Source organism: Magnolia sinica, chromosome 14 (genome assembly GCF_029962835.1).
Source record: "Magnolia sinica isolate HGM2019 chromosome 14, MsV1, whole genome shotgun sequence".
Taxonomy (NCBI): domain Eukaryota; kingdom Viridiplantae; phylum Streptophyta; class Magnoliopsida; order Magnoliales; family Magnoliaceae; genus Magnolia; species Magnolia sinica.
The window spans coordinates 14,704,629-14,727,561 of NC_080586.1; the positions used below are offsets into that span (position 1 = coordinate 14,704,629).

Consider the following 22,933-nt stretch of genomic DNA (forward strand, 5'->3'; position numbering starts at 1 on the left):
CGATCGATTCTAATTCATCTTACATGTGTTTTAAAGGTTCCAATTCATTTACATGTGTTTCAAAGGCATTTGTCGGATCCACATTATGTTTCAATCATTCAAACCTTATAATAATAAATGAATAGCTTAATTCAACTATTTCAAACCTTTGATCATTTAAATCTTTTAGTTACAGCCTAAGGATGTCTTGTCAGCCAGATTAGGGCCAGGGCTCAGGAGACTGGGGGCAACCTGAGTCCAACTCACGCCCATTAGGGTTTTCAAGTGCATTTTTATCAGTATCTCCATATAAACAATACAATATTTCATGTTGCAGTGGGAGACACCTAATGAACAACCCAAATCTCGGGCGAAAGTTGGTGATAAGGCCATGATTGGGTTGGGCTCATGCCCAGCCCCAACATAATCATCTTAGGCTAGGCTCTAACTTGTATTTCGGCTCATCACGGACCCAGGCTGGCTCAGCCCTAGGGTGTACATTGCAGGCCGAGCATGGACAAACCATGGGCCAGTATGGATTTAGCTGAACCAAGGCTCTGATACTAGTTTGATAGAGATAATGTTTCTCCTTGATGAATACTTGAAATGGGCGACACATGAAATCTATCTTCTGTTAAATGGACTATTTTACGAGTCAATTTGATTAAACCCACACAAATGGATCACAGAGATCACAAAACCACAAGATTTTTAACTTTCTCACCACTTTAAGAAATCATCACCACCCAAGAGCTTCGTTGGGCTCACACCAGAAAGAGACCTTGTTCCTACCACTTGTGTGCGTTCACACGCTTTGTATGGGCTCCAAAAGAGCCTCCCTAAACCCTTATTTATAAGGGTTTTTATCACCAACCACCAAAAAAAAACACCACAGAAAATGCATTAATGCAGTGAACCACACGATCACATGCATAGAGAAGAAATATGCATTTTCTAGTAGGCCACCTTTGGATACGCAAGTGAATTGAATTGCAAAACTCACCTCAATAAAGAGGAAGAAGAGACATTTCATAGTATTCCTGAAGCTGTTGCTCTCAAATTGCAAATATGTTTCCTTTCAAGTCCAACTTGAAAGTAACACAATTACACTATGGAGCCAGAGGGTTTGTCCAATGCAATCCTGTAATTTCCGCTTTATCAGGCCAATCATCTCAATCCAATACGATAGTGCATCCAAACGCAGCCTCTGTAAGTATCATTGCAACATGGTCACCTCACTGTTCACTCCATAGTTCATAAAACACCGATGGTCGCTAGATCTTCCAAGGCCCACCAAACAAGTACATTCTTGAACCAAAACAAGTTCATATGAGAAAAGGGCGAGCCTGTTCTAACAGTTCCTGAGCAAAAACCAAAGAGGGTGCTCAGATCAGTTTCACACCTGCTTCCCGCATGGAATCAATAACAGCCTTCACCTTACCATGGTACTTTTGCTCTCTCTTCAAGAAAATGGAAACTGCAGGGATGTCTTTGAGCAGCAACCTCTCGCCGAGGAGCTTACCGATCTTTGCAGCAGCAGCAACATCCCGGGTGCATTCCATGCCCTCCCTCAGCAGCTTCTCTTGTGAGCTGGCGGAAGAGGCCACTGTAGCCGTCGGTGTGTGAATGACTTGGGCACTCACGAACTTGTTTGTGAAGTGCATCTTCAAGACATACGGCTTGAGATACTTCATAATTCTTGGTGGCCTGACTGGGGGTGGGATAACCATTACTGATTCCCTGCTGGCAGCAACAGAACAAAACCCAATGATTAGAAAAATCATGCTTGGAAAGATGTTATGAGAGTAAATATGGAAACATAAACCGAACATATCCTCTTTTTTCAAACTAGTTAGATGGATTGGACAGTCAATCGACAAGCAGATAGAGACTCCACAGATCCTTTCTTTACATTTGGGGTCGTTTGGCTACCTGGAATCTTGAAGGGGGTTGTGAATCTGTTTCCAAGAAACAGATTCCTAGGGAAGGAGATTATGTCTATGGTTTTTGGGTACTAAGAAATTGATTCCCCAGAATCCAATTTCGTGTTTGAATGCTAGGAAATAGTTCTTATAAGCCCTACTGCTTTTTATTATTTTAAAAAATATGACCATTGGATGGGAATCAATTGCCAAAATTTCGCAACCCATCTTAAAGTGGGGAATCATACAAGGGGCAGATCCTGGGAATTGGATTCCTAAGGGAGTTCATTTCCCACCCTTTCTGACGACCCAAACACAAATTCAACCCCTCAAAAATGGAAACGATTTCCAGAGGCTGGATTCCCAGGGAGCCAAACAAGAATTTAAAGTGCTAAGCACAACTAGAGAAGAAGGTGAAGATGGGTCTAAACTCCTAAAGCTTAAATTTCAGATTTACATGTTTGGGAAATTTGAGAAATGAGATTTGAGCAACCAGAGAAGCGACACTACATGTAAATGCAACTACGTTAAAGAGGAATACTTTTTGAATAGGATAAAGTTCTATCCACAAGTTATCTCCACTGTACGCGAACATGTTTTATTGATCCAGACTATCCACATGATGGGTCAGGGATTGGCAGTAACTCAACAATAGAACCAATAACCATCCGAACTTCAGCCTGGAAATGGAAAACCTTAAAAAAATGGCAGAACTGAGCTGTGGTCCAATTTTTAACAGGAAAGGTCCATTTAGTGGACAGCTGAAACCATATCATCATATCAGTGGGACTTCTAAGCTGCGGCTCATCATCCATGGTGAGACCCACTGGAAGAAAGGCTAAGATCGCTTTATGCATATCCACATGTACAGTGAGCAGATAGATAAATTTTTGACATACTCAATTGCTGGAAAAAAAAAATACTGATCAAAAAGCTAAAACTGATGTTGTTCTGATATGATTTGTTGGTAGATGTCATTCACAAGCACAGACATTAGATGGCCGCAGATATCCAGCTGAAACAAAATTATCACTACTGGCTGAGCCAACAAAGTATTTCAAACATGATTCTACTGAAGCAAATGTAATAACCTACTCATCTTTAAAACATTAGAACTGCTGAAAGTGAGGAAACCCACTGCCGAAAAACTAAAAAGGATCGTGAATAGAAGTTTTAAAACTTGAAAATTCTACTCAAACCAAAAGTCTGCTTCTAGTCGAGTTTCTTTTCTTCTTCTTCTTCTTCTTCTTTCCTTCTTTCCTTTTTTTTTTTTGAACACCGAGACTCGGCATAATTGAAAATTTAGAGCTTATGAATATTGTAGTCTTGGGGAGTTGAGTGTTGTCAAGTTCCATCAAGCTTTTCTTAGTTTTTGCCGAGTCGAGCCAATGAAGTCTTGAACCACTGTTTACCAAATTGGGTTTTCTCCTAGTCTTGATGAAATCTGATTGAGAACAGTGGACTCCACTGAGTCAAGTTGAACATTTTCAAGTTTTCAAATAGCTGTGAATTGCAGAACTAGGTGGGGTTCATATAAAATCAACATGCAAAAGGAAAACAAATACCTAACATCCGAGAACAGCATTATGTTTCGAGAAAAATATATACTTCTTTTCCTCCAAATAGAAACTGGAAGCAATACAGAATCGTTCAACAGGAAACGATAACCGAGCATTCAGGAAAATCAATCAAACATGGAAAAAACCAAATCTTTTTCACATATTCTCATTGGAAATTTGATAGTCATTTCATAAAATTTTATGCCAACGAGACGCAGAAAAAGGTTGAACCTCTCAGTTTAGTGGAAAACTGACAACCTTTAACTTACATGCACACCAAAAAAAAAAAAACAAACGAAACAAACAATCCGTCGGGCTAACATAGTTTCTCAATAACACAACAACAATTTGAAGGTCTAGGCATCCAAAAGACAACTGAAATGAAGAGATGCAATGCACAAACATTTATAACGGTATTCACATGAAGACAAAATAATGACACTTGCCCATGCAAATAAAGCAATTTTATGGGGCAGGGATGAGACATAGCAAGATGTATAAATCTGAGGTCAAATGTTCTGTATTCTACCCCATAAATGACCCCTTACGGCCCCCAGTGTATAAATTTGAGATCAGGGGTTCCCCTACATGAGTTTCAGTCGTAAAGTGAATTCAAAAGTACTTGTGCATTTGCCCATAGTATTTGCATGTGGGTGTGTGTATGTCGTGCACAAACAATCTCATCGGGCACCTTTAATAGTTTCACCTGATATTTTATTCAATATGAGGTCCTTAAGTACAAAATCTAAGAATCTAAGACACTCCAAAGCAAGTGCAGTCCCGAGTCTCTTGAGAGTTTACTGCCGACATTCTACCATAATCAGCCTCGCCCAGTCTGGCGTGACACCAGATAAGGATTTAGAGAGTCCCATGTGGCTGGCTTCACATTTGGAGGTAAGTGAAATAAATACTTGGGTTTCTTTTTTTTTTTTTTTTTTGGTAATTCTGGTAAAAGATTTAAAATAGGACAGCTGGTTCCATACATGGAAGGCAGATCAGACTAGACCTAGTCTCACGTGGCACCAAACTAGGAATTAGAGAGTCCAATGTGGTTGGCTTCATTTGCAGAGATAAGGTTAATAATTCAGGTTTTTTTGGCAATTCTGGTAAAATATTTGAAATGGAACAGCTGGTTCCAGCCAGTGGCAGCTGTCATCATTATGAGTGCATAGAGAGGCCCTTGGGCTGGACAACTGCCCTCATAATTTTCCTATGGGTGCAGGATCAAAGTCGAGAGGCACTTAAAGAGGTCTACTGAGGTGTCTCCCCACAAACTGTAAGAAGCAGTGCTGATCGTTCGCATGTGACTTTGGCAGAACATGCAGAAGATAATTAGTCCCCCATTTCTCTAATTCGTCTAAACTATCCAGATAGCCTTGGTTCATCATCCCAAATAATGCTCAATCTCAATGATTGAACATCATATGGGCCATTATTATTTTGATCAAGCTGTCATGGTGAAATCAGGAAAACCCCGACCTCGGTAGAAAACGAACGGCTAACCCCTCTCATCTTCATAATAACAACTTGATGTGAGAAGGTGCCATCATTCCCCTCCCTCAGGGTCGAAAAGCACCCGGCGGCATAAGGGGTCAAGGTCAGCAAGCGAGACGATGGTGCCCGCAGTGTCATCCGATCCCACAGTGGCTGAGAATATATCCCAGATCATTATGTGGAAAGGTAAATTGCCCATGAATCTCATTGACCAAGAATTGGCAATTGAATTCTGTCTCACCCGCCTACCGGCCTGTTCTGAAGAATTCATGGGCTGGCAGACCAGGCAGATAGGGACCGTCGGGATTCATTCACTTGCATTCCTGCTAGCACCACAAAAGACCAACTGCCCATCCTACCTCCTCTATGTTCTTGATAGCCCATCTTTGTCTCAATAGAGTCTTTCAGTGGCATGTTTCAGTCATCTTCCCCATTATTTAGAAAAAGTGAGCCACCGGTTAAGGTACAAGATACTATCATTACTGCCTGGACCCTAAACCGTAGACCGTAAACCCACCTGGGAATCTGAGGTAACTTCAATCCCATCTCAAACTCAGGAGAAGGAACCAGATATAGAAATGAGATTAGCTAGGGGGAGGAGGTAGAAGAGGCAGAAGTAGCTCCTCAAGAAGGATCAGAAAGGAACAAGTGGAAGGAAGATTTGCCTTGGATCAACCAGATGATAATCAACGTAAATGGGCCATACAGTGGGAGTTTCAATGGAACTAGTGGAGAGCGGGACAATTTAGAGGCTCACGAAAATTATAAGCTTACCCCAATGGGTAGCTAGCTAGGAGAGTGGCAAAGGGAAAAAGAGAAATCTAGAATATATTGATGCAAGGACATGTGATAACCTAACCTTGGATGCATGTATAATCGGGTTAAAGAATATTCAAATAAATACATTAATTAACTAACTGTTTGCAAATAAATGGATTAGGTAAATCTCAACACAAAGATGAGGTTATTCCGTCAAGATCATGCCCCTTATCATAAGATCACGTAAACAGTAAAAAGGGAGGACCTTAGGATATGAGGATATCCCAGATCTAGCATAAGTTAGTCCACGAGTAAGCTTGGATTTGATTCTACTGACTAAACATCCCTCTTTTCCGTTCAAACTAGAAAGGGGTATCCAAAGAGAAACGAAAGGGGTGAAGGATGAGGGGTTCGAGATGAAGAAGGTATAGGTCCTTTGTCGTCAAAAGAAAAGGAGGAGGATGATTCTTACCTTTTCCTGCACCTCAAAGATCTTCGAAAGAGAGAAACCCGAACTCGGGGTGGAATCCTCAACACCTATGGGTCAATCCTGAAACCCTAATCTCTTGAATAAAGAGGAAGAAAATGGACGAATTCTTATTCATTCAATAATAATGAAAATAGGGTTCCTCACAATGTATATATAAGCTATGGAAAAAGTAAAAGTGCACTAAAACCCTTGGAAACAAGAAAAATAACAAAAAGATGAAAAATAAAGAAAGTTGCAATAAAGTCCCCAAAATAAGAAAAATAACAAAAAAGTCCAAAACTAAAACACCCATGCGGTAGGGTATGAAATCTGACCCATGGATATATGGTCGGGGTGAACACCCGTGTGGTAGAGTGTGAAATCCGACCCATGGATCTATGGTCGGGGTGTCGTTATGCCGCTCCTGTACTCGTAGCACGTCAGAGAGTGGGTCCGATGGACCCGTCGTCCATCCACATCAACTCCTCCGCTCTGCTACTCTGTCGGTGACGCCTCCTTCTCTGGTATACTCTAAAGGGCGCACCACTGATGTCCGCATCATATATCCTCGTCCATTAACTACGAAAAAGGGGCAACAAGCACAGAATCCATTGCAATTACCATGAGACCTATAGAATTGTGAAAGGGGTCAAAATTTGGTGATCTATGAAGATTCTCCCCTAGAAAATGAGGGGAATGGGCTACCCCATGAAAAGAGCTCTTCTAAAGCAAACGATCAGAAGTCAAAAAGCACATATTGTAATGCTACAAGAAATCAAAGTGGAGGATGTCTGATTCGTTCATCAGGTCAGTCTAGGGCAACACAATGAGGTTCAAATGGGTGGATCTGAGCTCTCGAGGAGCATCAAGAGGCTTACTAGTGATTTGGGAATAGTATCGAATCACAGAAAATTAACAGTTGGGTGGGTAAGTTTTCGTTATTCGTGCAACTCATCTCTAGGAAGGACGGATTCAGATGGGTTCTTTCATCTATATATTATCCTTTATTGTTGTGCTAAAGGCCTCCTTCTAGGAGGAGACGGATGCTATGGGACAAAGATGGAACTTGCCATGGTGTGTAGGTGGCAATTTCAACACCATCCAATTTCAAGGGGGTTCAAAGAAATAACATGATAGATTTTCCAATGGGGGATGTCCAGTTCACATGGTCCAATCACCAAAGTAACACAGCTATGTTGTTAATTGATACATTCATGGTGTCAAGTGACTAGGCCTCACAATACTCGGAAATGTCCTAAAAGGTAGGGCCAAAACTGACTTCATATCACTATCCGGTCATTCTTGAAATGGTAATGGAGTCATGGAGTCATTGGGGCCAAAACCATTTAGATTCGAATTAATGTAGTTAGAAGAACAAGGGTTTCAAGCTAAAATTAAGGAGTGGTGGCAATCTTTTCACACTCAAGGTAATGTTAGCTGTTGGTTAGCTTTGAAGTTAAAGTCTTTGAAAGGTAAACTAAATATTGTAGAAAATCGTGTTTCAAAGAGGTCGAAGAACAAAAAACTAAATCCTAGAGAAGATTAGCTTATTGGATAGAGCGGAAGAAAATAGAACCCTATCAAAAGAAGAAACCAATGCTCTTCTAGCCCAAAGAGGCATTCACAAGAGAAGTCAATGAGGAAGAGAGTAAATGGAGGCAGCAAACTCGCTCTAAGTGGATCTTAGAAGGGGAAAGAATACCAAATACTTCCACGGTATGGTGTCAGCACAGTGAAGAAGTAACTTCAATCACTGAGTTTTGGTTAATGGAAGAGTTGTGAAAATAGGTGGGAAAACTGTGCAAAATTCATTGAGTTCTTTTCCAATTTATATAAAGTGGAAGAAGGAGAAGACCGAAGTTGGATAACCAGCAGTTCAAATTGTTGTATGATAAGGATAGAGAACCTCTGGAAGCTCTGTTTATGGAAGAAGAAAAAAAAGGTAGTGTTTAAATTGGGTAGAGAGACCGAGCCCAAGACCCGGATGGCTTTCCCTTAGCATTTACCAGATATTCTAGGAAGATGTTAAAGCACATTTGATCAAATTAGTTGAATTCTATGCGGCCAGCAAGGATGGCATGGAAATGGGTCCATCATTCATTGCTCTTATCCCCAAAGGGGAAGGTGCAATCCAAATCAAAGATGATAGGCCGATTACTTTGACTGGCAGACTGTATAAAATCTTAGCAACAACGATGGGTTTTGCTTTGCTAAGGTTATCTTTGGTGCTTAGTGGGCTTTCCTAGAGGTTGACAGATTCTTGATAGGGCGCTCATAGCACATGAATGCATTGATTTCCAGCATAAATTAGGGAAAGTAGGAGTGGCTGTTAAACTTCGACTTAAAAGAAAAAGAAAAAAAAAAAGCTTACGACAGATACGATTGGGGATTCTTGGACTATATGTTGAGACATCTTGGATTTGGCATCAGCTGGAGGGGTTGGATTCCAAGATTTTGTTAGGCCAGCCCCAAAAGGTTTTTTCCCGGGTATGAGGGGGCTTCATCAAGGGGATCCCCTCTCCTCCTTTTTGTTTGTTGCTATAATAGGGGCTTTCAGTCAAATGATGTCAAAAGGAGTGGAGGAGGGCTTAATCCAAGGCTTCAGAATAGGTGCTAATGGGTTGCACACATCACATTTGTAGTTTGCAAATGATATCTTGTTGCTATGTGATCCGAAGGAAGAGTAGTTTCAAACCTGAAGGTTAACTTGAGATGGTTCCAAGTGGTGTCAGGGAAAAAGATTAATTGGAACAAGTCTGACGTGATTCGCTTGCAAGAGAGAGACGTCGAACAAGTAGCTTTGGCTCTGAATTACAAAGCAGGGTCCTTCCCTTCTCAGTATCGGGGTCTCCCGTTGTTCATTGGCTGTATGTCTAAGCATCTTTGGGACCCTGTAGTGGAGCATATATGATGCGAACATCAGCGGTGCAACCTTTACAGTGTACCAGAGGAGGAGGCGTCGCCGACAGAGTACCGGAGCAGAGGAGTTGATGTGGATGGATGTTGGGTCCATCGCACCCATTTTCTTACGCGCTACGAGTGCAGGAGCAGCATGACCGCACCTTGACCATAGATCCATAGGTCGGATTTCACACCCTACCACACAGGCGTTTTAGTTTTAGGCGTTTTCATTCTTTTTTCTTGTTTCAGGAGCTTTATTGCACTTTCTTTATTTTTGTCTTTTTTTGTTATTTTCTTGTTTTTAGGGGCTTTAGTGCACTTTTACTTTTTCCATAGCCTATATATACGTTGTGAGAAACCCTATTTTCATTATTATTGAATGAATAGAAATTCATCATTTTTTTTCTCTTTATTCAAGAGATTAGGATTTCAGGATTGGCCCTTGGGTGTTGAGGATTCCACCCTGATTTCAGGTTTCTTTCTTTCTAAATCTTCGAGGTGCAGGAAAAGGTAAGAATCATCATCCTCCTTTTCTTTTGACAACAAAAGGACTTGTACTTTCTTCATCCTGAACCTTTCATCCTTCACCCCTTTCGTTCCTCTCTGCATATCCCTTTTCTAGTTTGAACAGAATAGAATCAGATCCAAACTTAATTGTAGACTGACTTATCCTAGATCTGGGATATCCTCATATCCCTAGGTCCTCCCTTTTTATTGTTTACGTGATTTTATGCTAAGGGGCATGATCCTGATGGAATGACCTCATCTTTGTGTTAAAATTTACTTAATCCCTTTAATTGGAAACGGTTAGTTGATTCGTGTATTTACTTGAACATTCTTTAACCTGATTATACATGCATCTAGGATTATGTCATCACATGTCCCTGCATCAATATAGAGAAAAGGTTATCTGCGTGGAAAGGCAACTATCTATCGTTTGGTAGTAGGACTACTCTCATCAAGACAGCAACGGAGAATATGCCTATATACTCCGTGTCTTTATTTCGATGCCTGGTTACTGTTATTCAGTGCATTGAAAAAATCCAACAGGATTTTCTATGGCGGGGGAGAGAGGAGAAAGGAAAGTATCATTTGGCCCCATGCAAAGTATGCAAGCCGAAAAGAAGGGGAGGACTGGGCATTGAATGTATGTAACCGATGAACTCGGCGTTGTGTGGAAAACGACAGTGGTTGTATCATCCACAGGTGATAGTTTGCGAAAGCAGGTACTGGTGGCCAAACATGGGCAGGACGAGAACGGTTGGGACATCAAAACCAGGCCCAACTCTAAGAGTTTCAGCTATGTGGAAAGAACGGCCAAATATGGGCAGGATGAGAACGGTTGGGACATCAAAACAAGGCCTAACTCTGGAGTTTCAGCTATGTGGAAAAAGTGATTCAGTACATGACTGTATATTTCAGAAAAGGAATAAGGTACAAACTGGGAAGAGGAATTGGGTGCATTTCTGGACTGGCACTTGGTGTGAGGACTCCCTGTTGCGCTCCCAGTTTCAAGCTTTATTCAATTTGACTTCTGACAAAAAGGCAATGGTTGAGAACTGTGTGTCCATATTGGGAGGCCATGCCGCATATTTTGGAACGTTCAATTTAGGAATCTGTGATGAAGAAATAGCATTATATGCTGACTTGCTGGCTCATTTGAGATTTTCATCCCAACATTAGGTACAGAGAAGAATCTGGATAAGGAAATTGCTTGGATGTTTCTGTCAGAACAATGTACAATATGGTTTGCTGTTGGGACATCAATCCGTCTTCGGTTTTGGCATCTGGAAGGCTAAGTGTCTCCCTCGTTTGGCAGCTTTTTGCTAGGTTGCAGGGAAGGATGAAATCCTCACCACTGATCACCTTAGGTACCGGAAAAAGATTGGGTCCTTACTCTTACCTGGGTAGTAGACTCCCTAGAGTTTCAACACCGAGTACCCACGGTGGTGAAATCCCATGCCATGCGTGTGTGGGGTGTGTGCGTGTGTAAAAAAAAAAAAAAAAAAAAGGTACTGGAAAAAGATCATTGCCAATGGGTGGTACTTGTGCCTTAAGGCGGAAGAAAATGTCATAATTCTCATTCATCATCAGTTTTTGATGCAGGACGGATAGTTTGATCTCTTCAATCCAATCTTGTGAGGTGCCATGGGTAGGTGGACAATGAATTTGCCCAATTGATTGCTGAGGAGTCACCTTCAACAATCGTTGGAGGAGCATTCCTGCTACTCAACGGCTTAGGCACCGGCTCATGCCCACATAGCAATGCGATCTCTTGGAGAAGCTAAAACTCAAAATGGAAACCGAAAATGAATATATTAAGAAATAGAAGATGTAAAGATGATGATCATCACTTGTGCATCACATGAAGATGGCTTGGGCCTATGTCTTAGGAGTACAGTGTACCTATGCTTCTTGTTGGACATGACCTACTAATTACGACTTTCAAACTTCAGCTCTTAGCCAACTTAGATTACAACATTGTCTCTAATTTCCATCACCATATCATCCTACCCGAATTTCCAATTGAGACTAATACTATACTTTCCAACTCATCACTCTACTATCATACCCAAATTCACCATCACCTACTACTACAATACTTTTGAACTCACCACCCTACTATTCTACCTGAATCTCCCATCAAGCCAGCTGTTACTCCATAATTATCACCTTCCTGCCTACTCATCCCATCATCATTCTAATCCCCTGACAAGTCTCCCATTAAGCCTGTAACCTACCCCACCATCAGCCCACTACCCTAGATGAGTCTCCCATCAAGCTTATTATTCTGCACCAAATACTCTATATATATATATATATAAACAAACAAAAGAAAAGAAAATTAGAGGACTTACAAGCAGCCCAAAGCCGCAGCCCACTCCAACACCCTCTCCCACACGACTAGCAACCCAGTCACTGTGGCTTGTATCTTGGAAGCATCTCCCATTCCTTTCAGCCCAAAGTAACGCAAAATTACAACCCTCAACTATAAAATCCTCAATATTTCCCTACCTCTCACACTTGGCCAAATCATAAAAGGGTAAAAATGAGAGAAACAAACACTCCAACTCCCATAAATCATATATTATATATCATCTTCAACCTCCCAAACCTCCATACCACTACAACTACATGCTAAGTTACAATCCACACTCACCTACTCTCCTCTATAAGTGAAGTAAAAGTGAACCCAAGCTGATTGCCATAAATCATCTACTGAAATGCTGGTGACTAGCCAGCCAGGCAAATTTCACTGATGTTCCAACAATACAACCATCTTCGTCTCTAGTTTTCTTACATTCCTTTTTAGTTTTCATTTTGAGTTTTGGCTTATTATGAAGATTGAATTGCTACGGGGCATAACCCTTATCATTTTGTAACCAGAAACGTAACTGGATTCTCAATCATGTTGGCCAAATTTATATTCCAAAAGAAATTAAAACAATTGTAAATGTTTAACTTGAACTGAAAGTTGGTCAAGGGCCTAAAATGTGGTGGCACATCATCTTTCCTATCAACAGTGGAATTATATAGCTAGAGCCTGCACCTCAACTTAAAAGAGAATGACCCAATGAGGTTTGGGCGAGTGGCCATCACCGTGAGTTTGCTCCCTACAGGTGTGGGTTCAACTCCCCTCCTCGGCATTACCCGATACACGTGGTTGTGGGTGATTGCGTGTATCTGCAGGGAATAGTCTTGCCTCAAAAAGGGGTGGGGACACCCTGTGTCTTCAAAAAAAAAAAAAAAAAAAAACTTCAAAAGGGAATGACTCAACAAACCCCTTAAATAAAGTGAATGTGGCTTCAGTGCTTCTCCCTTTCATCTAAAAAGGTTCCTTAAACAAGGATTTTCCCTAGATCGACTTTGTAGGTACTATCCAAGTTGAGCTCCAACCAACCTAAAGGAGGAGAAACAAGGTGTTCCGTATCCATTACGATACGCCCGTAAAGGCCGATAGGTATAAATCACAGCCATGACTGTCATGCGATACGGGGGAGAAAAGGGGTAGTTTTTTGAGACCATTTCAGTCGTTACGATGGCCGTAAATGTTGTTACAGGGTATAACAACTGTTACTCCCATAACGGTCGAAAAACGATCACTTTCTTTTTTCTTTTTCTTTTTAAATTCATTTTTCTCATCTCTTTCACTTTTCTCATTCCAAAAACTTTCCTATATCATTTTACAATAGATTTCGACCACTCTTATTATAGCTTTTATGATTAAAACTGTGGATTGAAGTGATTTGAGCGAATAGAATATCTGAGGGCCTTTTTTTCAAAAAATTGAAAAAACAGTATTTATGCCTTTTTCTAATTTCTAGTTATAATGCTTGATTGTGATGTGTAAACATTAGAGACATAATCATATTAAACAATTCACTAGCCAGCCCAATACAAAACTCTCACCAAAGAGAGGACCATTACATTACCATAAACATGTTAAAAAATAAAAATAAAAAATACATATTTGAAATATTTACATTATTCTTGATTCTCCAGATATTTTTTCAGAATGTTTCGAGCAAAGAAAACTTTCAACCGTTACGGGATCGTAACGGTCGTTACGCCCTTGTATTGGTAATGGTGGTGACTGTTACGGCCACCGTTACCGATACAGAATACCTCGAGGAGAAATCCAAACATAGCAAGGTTAGGTCAAACATCTAGCATATAGCTCTTGCAAGTGTTTCCCTAATCCAATGACAGGACAAAGATTGAAACCGCCCTCTTTCTGACAATTTAAAGACATTTTTGTCCTTTTCAATAAAATAATTAGCGAAAAAAAAAAGAAGAAGAAAAAGAAGCCATGTATGAAGGCAGTGGATAGGAACAACTAATTGCAAAGGATGGTTTGGAAACACCATCCTTGGATAAAGAATCAGCCAAATCATTAGAAGCTCTAGGAACAACCAACAACAATCAATTCTATGAACAACATCCCTGCAGGCCATAGATCTCTCGAGAAGACTGTTCTTTCTTTCATTCCAAATACCCCAAATCAGCGTAGAGAGCAATATATGGCACAAACACTTAAGCCTCGTTTAGATGGCCCCTTACAGAACCTATAAATTAAGAAAAAAAAAATTAATTATATAATAATGTATATGTTGACAATGTTGACAATGGCCATTTGAAACTTCCATTATAATAATGGTCATTACCGACTTACCGTTACTAAATATATCTTATAGTTTCTCAAAAAAAAAAAAAAAGGGGTCATTATCGTTATGATCATAGTATGCCACAACTAGAGCTGGGCATGTCTGACCCAATCCGGTGGATCCGACCCGATCTGAACCGACGGCCTGGATCAGTGCGGATCGAGTTGGGCCATTCAGATCCGAATATTTTTCGGATCGAGTTCGGATCGTGGTCAATCCGGACCGATCCGATCCGAAACCCGATCCGACCCGATCCAGAGTGGATAAACCACATGCATTCACGGTGGGCCCCAACAGAGTTTACTCAGTACCACACAGTAAGATACATCCTCTCTTATGTACTTATGATAACATACAATAGTACAGAGTTGTACTCTGTATTACCAAGAGTAGAAAGAAAAGAGTGTTTATATCTATCAGGGCGGACGATGATATCATCCTATCATTTTCGGTGAGAGAGAGAGAGAGAGAGAGAGAGCTTTCATGAGAGAGAGAGAGAGAGAACTATATAGATGTTGTAGTTGTAGGTACGTGTTGTGCGAAGACGAGTATTGACGCTCCTCGAGCTCCGAGTTGTACGAATGGTTCAAAGGAGATCAAAGTTATATGGGCCCCACAGTGATGTATTTATTATATCTACACCGTTCATATATTTTTAGAGATCATTATAGAGCATTATCCAAAAAATGAATAATATCCAAAGATCATCTGGACCCAGTGTTTCAAATAGCGCCCGTAGCGTAGCGTGGCCGTAGCGCTACGTAGCATCCCAAATAGCGTAAATCTCCTGTAGCGACGTAAATCCCCTGTAGTGCACGCTATAGGGGTTGTAGTGTACGCTACAGCTACGTAGCGCGTAGCGTAAGCTACAATGTATTTTTTTTACTATTTTAGTTTTATTTTTTATTTTTTTACGTTTTCTTTGTTTCTAATGTTGAGGAATGTGACACTTGTATTGTACTTGATACTTTTAACCTATGAGATTTTTATTTCTTTTCATAATTGTGACTTGTGGTTTCAATTAGACATTATTAATTAAAGTGGTTTGCTTAGGAAATTGTTGATGTGATAATTATTTGATTTGGCTTATGTATTTGAATTGGCTTTTGATAAATGATAACTAATAACTTTTTTGAACATGCTTATAATTGATCAAATGAATCATCTTTTAGGCATTTTTATATTTTTTTTCCCTTTTTTTTACTATTTATTATATTTGTCCTATTTTTAAATTAAAAAATAGAAATATCGTGTAGCTTACGCTACACGCTACATATTTACGCCACACGCTATAGAGGGTTGAGCACTACGCATCACACTACCGGTATTTAAAACACTGTCTGGACCACACCACAAATAGCAGCAGAGATAATGATTTTCACTGTTAAACAATTCGTGTGGTCCACTTGATAGTTAGATCTGTCTTATTTTTCGTCTCAAGCCTTAAGACGAGCTCGCCAAATGGATGGACGATTTGGATATAACACATACCCCATGATCAAACCCACAGAACTTGCTAACGTCAATATAGCAAAGTGCACGTCAAGTGTCAACACAGCTGCACTTTCGTGTTGTGCACGTCAACACAGCTACGCCTACACGCTTCGAGCTCCGAGTTGTACGAATGGCACAAATGAGATCAAAATTACATGGGCCCCACAATGATGTATTTATTATATCCATACCATTTATCCATTTTTCGTGATCATTTTAGAGCATTTGGAAATAAAAATAAAAATTGAATCATATCTAAAGCTCAAATGGACCACACTGAAAATAGCAGCGAGGATAAGGATTTTCACCGTTAAAAAATTCGATCCGAATCGTACCCAACCCGATCTGACTCGGTTTCCCTGACCGAGTTGGACTCTGTTCGGGTCAGGCTCACCGTGCATCAGATCGGTTCGAGTCAGATGTCCCGGACTCAGTCCCGGATTGGATCGAGTTCGGGTCAGCCTATATAGATTTCGGATCGAATCGAGTTGGACCCAATCCGATTTGACTCGGTCCGATGCCCAGCTCTAGCCAAAACGGTTACATAACAGTAGTAACAGCTACACATTATAGGGTCAAAATGGCAGGTTTGTTACCAGGTTTGTTAGAGGGATTCCTTCTGTGAAGTATCAGAAGATCTGAGATAAACCCAGATAGTTCCCCTGCTTATTGTGAATCATCAAATGAACAACAACACACAGGGGGAGTTAGTTCCAATTACCAAAATGGAAGCAAATAATGGCATCCTCTCTCGTCAGTTCCAAGATAAAAAAGTATCGATGGCTCAAGGTATGAAACGAATCAAAGTGGTCATAGTAAAGATGGCACATTTAGTGGGAGTAGTTTTTGGTGATAGACTAGAAGACTGTGGTTTTGTTTGAGTTCGTGGAAGAAAGGAACAGAAGTTAAATCATCAAGAGAGTCCCAATCAGAATCTTGGTAACGTTATAGAAATGCCACAAATAGGGTATGAAAATGCATGAGAAGTGGGGGGAGACTGTGAACAACTCCGACAGGGAGGATGAGGGATCAACAGGTTTCTAATGAAGATATTCAGTTGGAATGTGAGGGGATTAGGGTTTCTGTAACAAAGAATACAAATTAAGGACATGTGCAAGAGGTATAAAGCCCAATTGGGAGCGTTTCAGGAAACCAAATTGAAAAGTATAGATCAGACCTTGGTGAATTCGGTATGGTGGGGTCAGCCAAAGGAATGGGAAACGATAGATGCGAATGGTGCTATGGGAGGCATTTTGGTCATATGGACTTCAACCGTATGGTGTAAGGAGGATCGTTGGAAAGGACAATTTTCTTTATCTATACTTTTTAAAGAAATTTCATTGGGTTTTCGTTGGGTTTTTACAACAATTTATGGGCCAGTTAGGCCAAGTTTATGTCAAGAATTCTGGTCTGAGCTAGATTCATGTTGGAGCCAATGTAAATGAAATGGTGTGTGGGAGGAGATTTTAATGTGGCCAGATTTACTTATGAAAAATCGAACAGAGGTAACATTTCTTGCAGCATGAGAAATTTCTCCGAATGGATCATAAAAATGACATAGTTAACTTACCAATGGGAAAAGTTAAACACAAATGGTCCAATGGGCAGGCAAGGGCGATTAAATCAAAGCTAGATCGATTTTATTTATTTATTATCACCAGAATGGGTACCAATGGGAGAAGTTAAATACATGTGGTCCAATGGGCAGGCAAGGGCGATTAAATCAAAGCTAGATCGATTTTTTTACTTATCACTAGAATGGGTAGAAAAATTCTCGTTACTGCATCAAAGAGGTTTGCCAAAGCCAATACCCGATCATTGTCCAATCATGCTAGAAGTGAAGGAAGAAAATTGGGGTCCACAGCTGTTTAGGTACAAACTCGCTTGGCTAGAAATAGGTTTTGAGGAGCAGGTGGCAAATTGGTGGTCTTTTTTCTCAATACAAGGGAAAGCAGGTTTCATTTTATTTCAGAAATTAAAAATGTTGAAGGGCAAAATAAATGTTTGGAAAAAGGAGGCTTTGGGGAGGAGAGAAGAGGAGTTGGCAAGATTATTGCATGATATTCAGTTGTTGGATATCAAAGAAGAGGCACAACGTTTGTTGGAAGATGAAAGACCTTGGAGGGAAGTTTTCAAAGCTAAGTACAATGCTAGATTACGAGAAGATGAAATTAAATGGAGATAGGGTTCAAGGGCTCTATGGTTAAAAGAAGGAGATAAAAATACGAACTTTTTTTCATACAATGGCAAGCGCTCGAGCAAGAATTAATAAAATCAAATCATTAATGGTGGAGGGGTTAAGAATAGAAGGCAAAGTAAAGGTGTGTGACTCTATAGTAAATTTCTATAGAAGTCTTTTGGCAAAAGAAGAATGGAAGCGGCCTTCTCTTGATAATCTCTTTTTTGACTCCATGTCTCTAGATGCGGCAGAATCACTCGTAAAAGCATTTTTAGAAGAAGAGATTGAGAAAGCATTATCGGAACTGGGATGTGATAAAGCATAGGGGCATGATGGTTTTCTGAGAGCATTTTACCAAAAGTTTTGGTTAGTTAAGCTTGGTGTGATTGTTTTAATTAAGGAATTCTATGAATTAGGTCATGCAACTTTAGAATTAGGGGCCACATTTATAGCTTTAATTCCAAAGAAAGAGGGGACAAAGAGCCTAAGAGATTTCAGACCAATCAGCTTATTGGGAAAGTCCTTACAAGATTTTGGCAAAAATATTAGCTTTAAGATTCCGTGCAGCCATGGGAGAGGTCATCTCTTTATCACAAGGGGGCTTTGTGGAAGGAAGACAGATAGAGGACACAACATTAGTGGCTCATGAATCCATTGACTCATATAATATGAGAGGATTAAAAGGGGTGGTTTGCAAATTGGATATAGAAAAAGCTTATAATCATGTTGATTGGGATTTTATGGATTACCTATTGGGTAGGTTAAGTTGTGGGTAGAGATGGAATATTGGATGAAGGCATGTAAGCTTTGTTAAATTCTCAGTATTGGTTAATGGTTCTCCAAAAAGTTTTTTTTTTAATCTTTTTTTTTACCTAATGGTTCTCCAAACAATCCATACAGAGGTCTTAGGAAAGCAGATCCAATGTCCCCATACTTATTTCTAGTAGTAATGGAAGCTCTTAGTTGAATGGTAGATAAAAGTGCAGAGGGGAATTTGGTGAAGGGCTTCAATGGGGACAACTCAGAATTTCAAGTCATAAACCTTCAATTTGCAGATGATACATTATTATTATGCGAGGTAGATGATCTCGAGGTGTCCAATCTTCAATCAATCATAATCAGTTTTGATGTAGTTTTAGGCCTTAAGGTTAATATCAGTAAAATTGAAATATTGGGGGTGGGCATCTCTAAAGAAGAGGTTGGCCAGTATGTGAGAATATTTGGATGTAGGGCAGGTTCCTTTCCAACCACATATCTCGGCCATCTGCTATGTATAGGAAAACCAGCAAAACATCTTTGGGACAAAGTGATGGAGAGATTCAAAAGAAAGTAATCACAATGGAAGACTAGATACCTATCAATGGGGGGAGAGGCTAACATTGATAAAGGTGACGGTGTCAAATCTACTGATTTAATTTATGTCCTTATTTAAATGTCCTAAATTGGTGGTACTCATGTTGAGAAAAATAAGGAGAGATTTCTCGTGGAATGGAGCGGATGATAAGAAAATTTTCATCGCATGAAATGGGAGGAAGTGTGCAAACCTTGGAATCGAGAGGGGGCCAGATTATGAAACATAGAACTTATGAATTTAGCATTGCTAGGCAAATAGGTTTGGAGGTTTGGAGAGGAGGAAGGTTCCATATGGGGAGAGGTAATAGCTAGGAAATACGGGCTAGAGGGGAGGGTAGATGGATTAGGGCATCATCTCTATACATTGCATCTTGCTTATGGAAAGTGGTGGCATTGGTAAAAAGTAGGGTGTGGGCAGGGATAGGTTTTCATTTTAGGGATGGGAAAACCATTAAGTTTTGGGAGGATATTTGGGTGGGGGAGCAAAAGTTGTGTGAATTGTTTCCTCATTTGGCAGGGATTGCTCTAGAGTCAGACTTGAGGGTGGATAGATGCTTTTAAATTCGAGGAAATACAGTTACTTGGGCTTCATTGTGTCATAGGAATTTGAGTGAGGTGGAGATGAGTTAATTCGGTTAATGGATGTGCTGTTTGAGGTATCTCCGACACTTGAGGAAGTAGGCTCAATGCTATGGCTGAAGGAGAATCGAGTAAATTCTTTGTCAAATCTTTTTATGAGGTTATTAATGGGGCTAGCATTGACAGGTTCTGTCCGACATCTTTTGTTTGGCATTATGGAACTCCTCCAAAGGTAGTAGTGCATGCTTGGTTAGTGGGAAGCAAGAACATGTTAATACTAGTGAATAACCTGCGCAAAAAAATGATGATCCTCCCGAATGTCTGCATAATGTGTTATCAAGATGAGGAATCGGTGGATCATCCTTCCATTCACTGTCCGTTTGCAAGAAAAATTTGGGATTGCTGCTCTGACTTGTTCGGGGTCACATGGGTGTTGCCAAGCTCTATTGATCGATGTTTGTCGGCATGGCATGAGGGAGGTAAAGGGAAGATTGGCAAAAAAAGTGTGGCATTTGTGTTTAGTTGCGGGATTATGGTTCATATGGCTTGAAAAGAATGAGCATTGTTTTAGAAATCGGCAAGGGGAAGTTTTGGAGATTTTTAGTAGAGCTAAATCAAATGCAATGGATTGGGCGATTTCATTGAAGGTTATCTCCCAATTTCCAATCAGTTGGCTTGAGTTGTAATTTTCTTTTTTTTTTGTTTTTGTCTTTTGTAAATTTTGGTTCCATCCTTTTATGAAAAAAATTTACAAAACCATTTTTTAATACCTTGATTTTTGCATGCGATATTCTTCTTTCATAATTTCCTAAAGAGAAATGATTTAGTGAGTGAAGTACATAGAAACCTTCCCATCCACATAGTTGCATTTGGCCTCGTTGGCACTCACATCACCTACTAGATCATCCATTAAGTCCAACTCATTCTTCTTCCACTACTGTGCAAAAAAAAAAAAAAAAAGCACATCATTCAGATGTTCCTAACCTTTCGTGATTGGATCAATCTTCTCTATACATTTTTGCATGCCGCTAACTATACAATTTGAATCATCCGGTAACTATGAATTTTCAAGGCAGCCCGAGAAGAGTGGACTTGGCCTAATGGACAATGCAGATAGGCGATACAGATGCCAACGACTCCAACTGCAGCAATGTGCATGGGAATGTTTCCGATACACAGCCCACTAGACCATCACTCTTTCAAAAACCTAAAGTTCATTACGCAGAAGAAGACTCTTCCCAAGACTCCTAAGGGCAATCAAAGGTGGACCCCTCATTATCAGACTTTTACTGGTACAGTAAATAAGGACTTCCCCCATTTCCTAACCATCGATCATAAGGTTAAGGTAATGGTCATCCAATCAAACTGATTTTTTCAGGAGGGACAAACAATCAAAACTGAGCGGGACCCACATGATCGACGATCCACATCACCCATCAGCCATTTCCTTATATAAAAATATGAACCTTCCATTTCCAATCCATTGACTGCATACTTGTGATCAGTGTGCCAGAGTAATTCTTTGGGTGGGATGGACAATCGAGAGTGGGCCCCACATCAGTATCATCAATGTGGACTGTCCATTTCCATTGCATCGATTGGTTGAGGGAGCGGTTGACAATGCTAATATCGGAAGCAGTCCACGCCACCCTCCCAAATTAACATTCTTTTCTATATAGCTCCACTTTAAAAAAAAAGTAATCGATTTTCCCAATGATTCCACCATGGAAGAAGGAATTCCATGGGTGAACTTTAGCTAAAGTATTTTATACGAGGAAAGGAAATGTCTCACACCTCTCCAGGAGTCCTGATTGGGTTCAAATACCTCAATCAAAGGATTAGCAATTCCATCTAAACAGTAAAAATCAAACGGTTCAAAACCCAAAATCAGAGAGAGAGAGAGAGAGATTTACCTCTTTTCTTCTTCTTCGAGAGTAGGGTATGGGTGGGAAAGGGTGTGAGCTACGGAGAGATGGTTTGGCTCGACGCAGAGAAACACAGGGGGGACGCTGATTCCCTGCTAAAGCCTTTCTAAGAAAGTTCCTGCGCAAGGATGCTGGGTGGGGCCACAGTGATGTTTGTGGAAATCCTCCCCGTTCATCCGTTTTGCAAGCTTATTTTAGAATACATGACCCAAAAATGAGGTGGATCGAAAACTTAAATAGATCACACGAGAGGGAAAATTGGGGGAAGAAATGCTTACCGTTGAAACATTCATGGTCTCCGCCTTGATGTTTATATGCCATCCAAACCGTTTATAACGTCATTACCAATGGAATGAAGTAAAAATTAAAAATAAAAAATAAAATTAGCCTGACACAAAACTTTTATGGCCACAAGAATATTTCAACGATTCTCATTGAATCCTCATTGTTTCCTCTCGTGTGTCTCACTTTAGTTTTGGATCCACTTTATTTTTGGTATCATGCCCTAAAATGAGATGGGAAAACGGATGAACGGGTAGATTTGTCATAAAAATGGCGGTGGGCCCCACCCAGCATCCTTGCCCAGGAACTTCATCAGCATCCCATAGGCACGTTGCCGTCCGATCTGTGGGGCCCAACGTAGTGTAAGTGTTTTATCCACGCCGTTCATCATTTTTCTCAGATAATTTTAATATGTGATGCTAAAAATGAGATAGTTACAGGGCTTAATTGGACCACGAAGTGGGGATTGAACGTTCACCATTAAATATTTCTTGGGAGGGGGAGATGTTGTGGATCAAGATGATGTTTGTTTTTTCACTTCATCGACGCCTACATGACCCTATGAATAGGTTGGATGGTAAAAAAAACATCACGGTGGCCCTTAGAAAGGTTTCAACGGTTGGTGTCATTATCGCTCCAGCTTCCTTTGGTGTGGTCCACTAGATGTGTGGAGTTGCCTCATTTTTAGGATCATGTCTTAAAATTATCTGAGAAAATCTATTAACGGAGTGGATAAAATACTTACATCACGGTGGGCCCCACAGAGCCCCGCTCGGATGGATTACCGTCCGGGCAGGGGTAGGACGCAATCCGCGTCCGTTGCTGTCAAAACCTGGGCATGCATTGTTCAGAAGCCTAAGCCCAGCCTCAAAT

General features: G+C 40.4%; 1 protein-coding gene across 3 annotated transcripts; it reads right to left on the minus strand.

Moving 5' to 3' along the window:
• Nucleotides 1-1,165: 1,165 nt before the first annotated feature.
• Nucleotides 1,166-21,950, minus strand: LOC131225310 (uncharacterized). Of its 3 annotated transcripts, XM_058220828.1 has the most exons (3): nucleotides 21,767-21,950; nucleotides 8,878-9,073; nucleotides 1,166-1,719 (listed from the first exon to the last, which is right to left on the minus strand). In XM_058220828.1, exon 3 carries the CDS (start codon nucleotides 1,707-1,709, stop codon nucleotides 1,365-1,367), a length of 345 nt encoding a protein of 114 aa, XP_058076811.1. In that variant the 5' UTR covers nucleotides 1,710-1,719; nucleotides 8,878-9,073; nucleotides 21,767-21,950; the 3' UTR covers nucleotides 1,166-1,364. The 3 variants fall into 3 exon arrangements, with proteins under 3 accessions (XP_058076811.1, XP_058076810.1, XP_058076809.1); XM_058220827.1 differs by lacking the exon at nucleotides 8,878-9,073 and having other exon boundaries at nucleotides 1,166-1,722; XM_058220826.1 differs by lacking the exon at nucleotides 8,878-9,073 and having other exon boundaries at nucleotides 21,767-21,948.
• Between the last annotated feature and the right edge of the window lie 983 nt (nucleotides 21,951-22,933).